General features: G+C 41.1%; 1 protein-coding gene across 6 annotated transcripts in view; it reads left to right on the forward strand.

Moving 5' to 3' along the window:
• The window catches only part of LOC125036903 (Kv channel-interacting protein 1-like), a 611,228-nt gene extending 603,778 nt beyond the window's left edge, over nt 1–7,450 (forward strand). For all 6 annotated transcript variants that reach the window (XM_047629846.1, XM_047629847.1, XM_047629845.1 and 3 more), the window contains 4 exons: nt 4,073–4,211; nt 5,033–5,177; nt 6,324–6,386; nt 6,905–7,450. In XM_047629846.1, the coding sequence (XP_047485802.1) occupies nt 4,073–4,211; nt 5,033–5,177; nt 6,324–6,386; nt 6,905–6,952 (395 nt within the window). In that variant the 3' untranslated portion in view covers nt 6,953–7,450. The remainder of the gene's footprint in view (nt 1–4,072; nt 4,212–5,032; nt 5,178–6,323; nt 6,387–6,904) is intronic.
• Nucleotides 7,451–7,500: the final 50 nt, after the last annotated feature.

The raw sequence follows: 7,500 nt of genomic DNA on the forward strand, positions 1-7,500 counted from the left end.
TCATTTTGTGAGAAGAGTAAGTTTGGTCAGATATGATTTCACTAGTTTTTTTTTGTTTTTCCCATATCTACATAAATATTTTTAGCAAATGGGTAGTCTCTTTTTTATTTAAAGAGCAGCTACACACACACATTCCCACACACACTCACACACGCACGCACACACACACACAAATACATACACACACACACATTCATGTACACATGAGTATCTCATACCCATTACCTCGCCTTGAAAATGTGTTTGTGCTCTTCCTTTGACCGAAGTTCCCCCAGATATCTCTGGAAGTTTCTCGAAGTCTTTTTTCGAAGTCCCCCCCCCTCCCCCGCCGTAGGATGGGGGTCCCGGGCAGCTGACAATGGCAAAGGCCCCGGATGTGGTGGAGTCTCCTGGGATGACTTTGCATGTTTTGTCGAGAGCGACTCAATTTTCTTTTTTCAATTTAAAAATCTTTATCTATAATAAAATAATCAGAATAATAACAGCTCTTTAAAAACAAGGCTTTTCATATCTCCCCCATCTTCTTAATATTTATTTACCTTATTTGTACATGTTGTTTTTTTTTTATCTACTAGAGAGAACCGCCCTTATTTTCCCTCCCAGGCTGGCTTTTGGATCCTCACAGCTCAGGATCCGCGTACTGCATGTTGCGCTGCCAAAGTTGCTGTATATAATCAAGACATTTCTTTAAGGCTGTTTTGGTTGGCGTTGGTTCGTAGTCGCTGTCTCGGGGTTCTATGGGAAGGAATTGCCCTTATCAGCTGAAGATAATAAGCATTTTGATGTGTGTGTATGTATATATATGCGAGTATATATGTACCAAGCCTGGGCTCTGCTCGTGGCGATGTTGTTAGTGTTGGCGTGTTTACGGCGTTCCTTTTTTTCGGTTGTTTTTATTTCGCTGCCATCTTATTCTCTCTTTTTGTTCTCTCTCTTTCTATCTATCGATCTATCTATCTATCTATATATCTATCTCTCTATCTCTACCTTTCTCTTCCGTGTTTCTCTCTTTCCTTGTCCTGTTTTCTTCCCCTCTCTCCTTCTACTTCTCTTCTTTTTACTTCTTACTTCTTCTCCATTCTCTCTCATTTTTCCCTGTCTCCATCTTCCTTCTCTTTTCATCTCACCCACTCTCATTCTCTTTCCCTATCTCTTCTTCTTTCCTTCCCTATTTCTTCTTCCTCCCTTCTCACTCTTCCTCTCTCTCTCGCTCTTGCTCTCTCCCTCTCCCCCTCCGCCTCTCTCTCTCTCTCTCTCTCTCTCTCTCTCTCTCTCTCTCTCTCTCTCTCTCTCTCTCTCTCTCTCTCTCTCTCTCTCTCTCTCTTCTCTCTTCTCTCATATTTCTCTCTATCTCTGACTTTCGCAACGAAGACGAAACGCAAGCCCATCCGTCCGCTCGACCAAACATAGCTTATCTTAAACTGCTTCTGTGCTATTGTGAAAGGGACACACAAGCCTTATTTGCCGTCCGGCGTAACGAGCTAAGCCAGCGTGTGTTGTTTTGCAACCTTCCTCTTGCAAAGCCTAGCGTTACACACACACACACATGACTGTCATAGGTCGCTCTTAATCTTGGTGTTCCATGCTGGTTTTAAATTTGATTTTTATTGTTATTCCTTTTTTTAGTGAGTGGTGTGATTGTAATTATGATAATCATAGTTGATTACTGTTGTCATTGCTATCGTTATTTTCATTTGGTTTAGTGTTTCTGTTATTGTTATCATCATTGTTTATCTTATTGACTTTCAGTTATTGTCATTTATTCATTATGGCCTTATCATCATTCGTAATTTGTTGATATCACCATTACTGTTTTAATTTACTACTAAAATAGTTTTTATCAGTAAATTTTTCTGTTACTATCATTATTATTACCATTATCATTTTACCTATGATCTTCCTCTTCCTTATAATCCACCCTCTCACTATCATTATCATTATAATTTTCATTATCATCATTATTATCATCATTGTCATTATCTTCATCACCATATTTGACATCATCATATGTTTCTTACCCGTATTCTTTCCTTTGCCCTCTCTCTCTCTCTCTCTCTCTCTCTCTCTCTCTCTCTCTCTCTCTCTCTCTCTCTCTCTCTCTCTCTCTCTCTCTCTTTCTCTATCTGTCTATCTATATATCTACCTATCTATCTATCTATCTATCTCTCTCTCTCTCTCTCTCTCTCTCTCTCTCTCTCTCTCTCTCTCTCTCTCTCTCTCTCTCTCTCTCTCTCTCTTTCTTTCTCTCTATCTCTCCTCTATCTCACTCTCTCGCTCTTCTTCTCGATCTCTTCTTCCTTCCCTCCCACACTTCCTTCCACTCTCTCTCTCTCTCTCTCTCTCTCTCTCTCTCTCTCTCTCTCTCTCTCTCTCTCTCTCTCTCTCTCTCTCTCTCTCTCTCTCTCTCTCTCTCTTCTTTTCCACTCTCTCTATTATCAGTTTTCCTTCACACCTCCTCTTTCCATACTCGTTAATCCAGATATTTATTTGTTTTGATTTTCTGTTATCTTCATATCTTCCATATTTAGTTATTTGTTTGTTTATTTATTTCACTTCAAAGATCTTACAAACCATTTCGTTCATCCATCAATCATACTAGCAATATAATGTTCAATTTGTTCATAACACCGTTCAAGTCAGCTATAAGCTAGACAATATTCCATAGCGTATACTTAACGTGATGTTAAATAATTTAACATCACGTCATGCTTTTGAATTCCGAACAGAGAGAAGGGAAAAGAATCGATAAATACACAAATAAGAAAATAAGAAAAAAAGTACTTGTTACATACCCAACCAAGTAGTCATTATTCTGATAGACATTAGATAATTATCCTCAATAAATTGGTAGATTATGATAAATGTATAATCTTGTGGAGAAGCAAATAAACTGTCCTGTACCAATGTATAATCAAACAGTAGAATTCTTAAAAATGCATTAACTTATTTTCATTGATTATGCTAAATGCTTCACTGATGCTGTATTTTGAATTTTACTCAACATTAAGGTTAAATTCTTAAGTATCTAAAGGTATATTAAGATTAAATTGTTAATCGTAAAGTTAATCGTAAGATGTAAATACTAAACATGTAATTTTGTTGCAAAGTAGCAATATTGCATGTGCATACCGCCATTATGCTGTTTGAAGTATTGCTAATAACAAAATTAGATTTATTCATATTATAGTATTAAGTACATCCATCTTCACTCTTATAGGACAAAATTTGCATATCGTTGATGAGTTTCTTCAGTTGTCATTCTGAACTCATGCCGTATACAGAAAGAAATAATCATTTATTAGTAAATGGATAATCAATCAAACAAAGAAATATTCATGTACTAAAGATATATCTTCCTTCCCCCTCCCCTTCTATTCCCTCATCCGTCTCTTCCCCCGTTCCTTCTTTTCCCTTACCTTCATCCCTCACTTCCCTCCACCTCTTCCCACCTCCCTCTCTGTCTTTTTTTTTCCATTCCCCTCTCCTCTTTTGTCCTTTTCTCTTTCCACCTCCTGCCCGTACCACTTTTTCTTCCATTAAACAAAATCCTTTTTTTTTTTTCTTATTTCCTCTCTTCATCCCTCTCCCCTCTCCTCTTCTCTCCTCCGTCTCCTCTACTCTTCTTCCGCTCCTCTTTCTGAACTTCTTCCATCCTCCCTTTCTTTTACCCTCCTCTTCCCCCTCCTTCTCCCGTCTCCTCCACCACTACTCTCCTTCCTCTTCCCACCCTTCCTACCTCCCTTTCCATTACTCTTCTCCCCCTCCCTTTCCCTACTCTAAATCTCATCTGCCCTCCCTTCTTATTCCCTTCTCCCTCCCCTCCATCCATCCCTCTCTCTCCCCCCCTCCTCTCTCCATTTTACCCCTCCCTATTCTACTCCCTCCCTCCCCTCCCCTCTTCTCTCCATCCTACCCTCCCCACCCTCATCCCACCCTCTCCTCCCCTCTTCCCTCATCCTCCACCCCCATCCTCCCTCCCCCCACTCTCTCCTCCCCTCTTCCCTCATCCTCCACCCCCATCCTCCCTCCCCCATCCTCTCCACCCACATCCTCCTCCCACTACCCCGTCCAGACTCCGCCATGTACGCTCACTATGTATTTGGCACGATGGACCAGGACGGGTCAGGCACCATCACCTTCGGAGACTTTATCATGGGCCTCTCCGTGCTGCTGAAGGGGACGCTGCAGGAAAGAGTCAACTGGATCTTCAAGTAAGTGTGCCGACGTTGATGGTAATTAGGTTGGTAAGGGTAGTGAGGTAATGTCATTGATAATGAGTGTGATAATGATAACGGTAGTTGTAGTAGTAGTAATGATAAAGACGATGGTAATGATGATACTAATGATAATGATGATGATGATGGTAATAGTGAAAGTGATAATAATAATAATGATGATAATAGTAAAGATGATAGTAATATTAATGATTGTCAGTACTTATGAATATGATGTGGATGATAATAACGTCACCTACTGTCCATATTGATAATGGAGATTATAATACTACCACTCCAGTTAATGATAATGATATTAACGTTTATATTAACAACGATGAAAATAATGCATATCAGTCTTCGTAGGTGCAGTAATGGCAATAATGATAATGATAATAATAATAATAATAATAATAATAATAATAATAACAATAATAATAATGATAGTAATAATAATAAGACAATAATAATAATAGTAATCATAATAGTAATAATAATAACAATAATAACCATAATAATGATAATATTAATAATGATAATGATAATAATAATGGCGATAATGAAAATAATATATATCAATCTTGTTTGGTGCAGTGATGACACTGATAACAATGATGATAATAAAAATAATAATAATAATAATAATAATAATAATAATAATAATGAAAATCGTTGATAATAATAATGATACTACTACTAATAAAGATAATGACGACAATGGAAATCTTTCTCCCAATCATCAAGCTCACCACATCCTTTACCAATCTTCAAAATAAAAATCCAGTCCTTGAGGCTAATCTCCTGACATCCTCCAACAGCCTGTATGACATCAACAACGATGGCTACATCACACGGGAGGAGCTGATTGACATCGTGACATCCATCTATGACCTCATGGGCGACCAGGCCAATCCCTGCGTGGATGACAGCACAGCCGTCGATCACGTCGATAAGGTCTTCCAGGTGAGAGGAGCTGGGGTGGGGAGGTGGGGTCTGGTGGGGGTATGGGGGGGGAGTTTGGGGGTATGTGGGGGATGATAGGGGGGTATGTGAGAATTGGGGGGAAGTTGGGGGTATGTGGGGTGGAAGGTTAGGAGGATATGTGGGGGTGGGGAAGAGGTTTGGGTGGGGGGAGTTGGGGTATGTGGGGGTGGTGGTATTTGGCGGTCGGGGGGTATGTGGGGGAGGATAGGGGGGGTATGTGAGAATTGGGGGGGGGGTATGTGGGGTGGGAGGTTAGGAGGATATGTGAGGGTGGGGAAGAGGTTGGGGGTGGGGGGAGTTGGGGTATGTGGGGGTGGGGGTATGTGGCGGTCGGGGGGTATGTGAGGGGAAGTTGGGGGTGGAGAGGTGGAAAGTGGCTTCAGGTGGGGGGGGGGGGGCTTCTATGGTGAGTGGAATTGGGTGGATTGTGGGGGAGGGTGGAGAGGTTGGGGGTGTTGAGAGGAAGAGGTGGGGGGGGGGGGAGGTTGGTAGTTAGAGGCTGGTTGGGGTAGCGGTGGAGGGTCGATTGGATATGAACTTTGGTTGGGGTTTCTGCGAGGTTGTTGGCTGAGGTTGGGGGTTCTGAATTTGTGGGGGTCATGGTGATTGTAGGTGTGGGGTTCGCGGGGATAGAGAGGTTGGGGAGGCGGGGGTTTTGTTGGAGGGGGGAGAGGGGTGGCATGGGGATAAAGAGGCTGGGGGAAAAGAAGATTTCGAGTGAGTTTTGACGAGTTGTTAGCTGGCGTGAGAGAAGCGCAAGGGTTGTGGGTTAAAAACGGTGGGGTCGGTGGGTTGAGGGAGGTAAGCGGGACGGGGAGTTGTGGTGGAGTTGATGGGTTGATGGGAAAGTCGGTGGACTTTGTTGCTTTTGTGTCTCTCTTACATGTATTCTCTCTCTCTCTTTCTCTTTCTCTTTACCTCTCTCTCTCTCTCTCTCTCTCTCGCTCTCTCTCTCTCTCTCTCTCTCTCTCTCTCTCTTCGCCTCTCTCTCTCTCTCTCTCTCTCTCTCTCTCTCTCTCTCTCTCTCTCTCTCTCTCTCTCTCTCTCTCTCTCTCTCTCTCTTTCTCTCTCTCCCTCTATTCATTTAGCTTTCACACAGGTTTTGACTCATTTTTTCTTCTACAGAAACTCGACTTGAATAAAGATGGTGTTGTAACTATGGACGAGTTTATGGAATATTGTTCAAAGGTAAACATATTCGAGAATTTATTTGAATACGAATGTTCTAGGTATATTTTTATATAAGTACATTCTTGAGCTGATTATAAATTTTAAGTTTATTTTGTTTTTGTTTTTTGTTATTATTATTTTATTATTATTATTTCATTATCTTTCTTATCACTTCGAATATTTGCTGAAGTATTAGCAGGAAAGTAGTTTTATATTCACTAATGTTACTGTAAGAATAGTTACTTGTCGTGATACCATGCTGTAATATATTTTTTTATTTGCTGCGAGAATATCCTGTAATATATATATATATATATATTTGTTGTAGTACAATGCTGTATTTTCAACTGTAACAGTATGCTTGTAATATATATATTTTCTTGTAATACATATATATCTTGCTGTAATACAGTGCTATATTACGTTTACAATTTGTAGTAATAAAATAGTGTAATACGTATATCATTACAGAATTACAGGTTATCAATACCTGCTTACTTAACCGTCTTCTAAGCGGACTCTGTCTCTCTTTTCAGAACGAGAATGTAATTCAATCCCTTAACATATTTGACGAGATCCATTAGCAGAAGGGACAAGACCTCATTTTGGGCCACGTTGTTTGTCTGTTTTTATCTTTTATTTCTTAATCTACTCGACATCCTTCTCATCGAAGTAAGGATATCGAAGAGTTCGGCGATTCACGATGATGAACAAAACTCGTCGACTATCTCTCCTCTGTCGATGATCGATTGCGTCGGTCGAGCCTCGTCGACGCCGTTAAAGGGTCGAGGGCTCTTTTTTGGAAGCCGAATCGACGATCATGTGACACGTGGATGGCCCTTCGAGGCGAGGAGAATGATGCTGGGACGGAGATGGAGTAGAACGGAGGCTGGGGATGGGTGTTCTCAAGAGGGGAATTTAGAGAAGGCGGGAAATTCAAATGTTGGTTCTTTGCTCACTCGTCTACGTCCCCGACTTTCCTCCTCCACCTCCCCGCCCAATGCCCACCGTAGCTGCCAAGGCTGCGATATTCTGGAGAATACGTTTTCCTTGATCTTCTTCACTTCCTCTTTCTCTCTTTGTCTGCTTGTCTGTTTGTCTCTCTCTCTCTCTCTCTCTCTCTCTCTCTCTC

The sequence above is a fragment of the Penaeus chinensis genome, chromosome 22 (genome assembly GCF_019202785.1).
Source record: "Penaeus chinensis breed Huanghai No. 1 chromosome 22, ASM1920278v2, whole genome shotgun sequence".
NCBI lineage: Eukaryota > Metazoa > Arthropoda > Malacostraca > Decapoda > Penaeidae > Penaeus > Penaeus chinensis.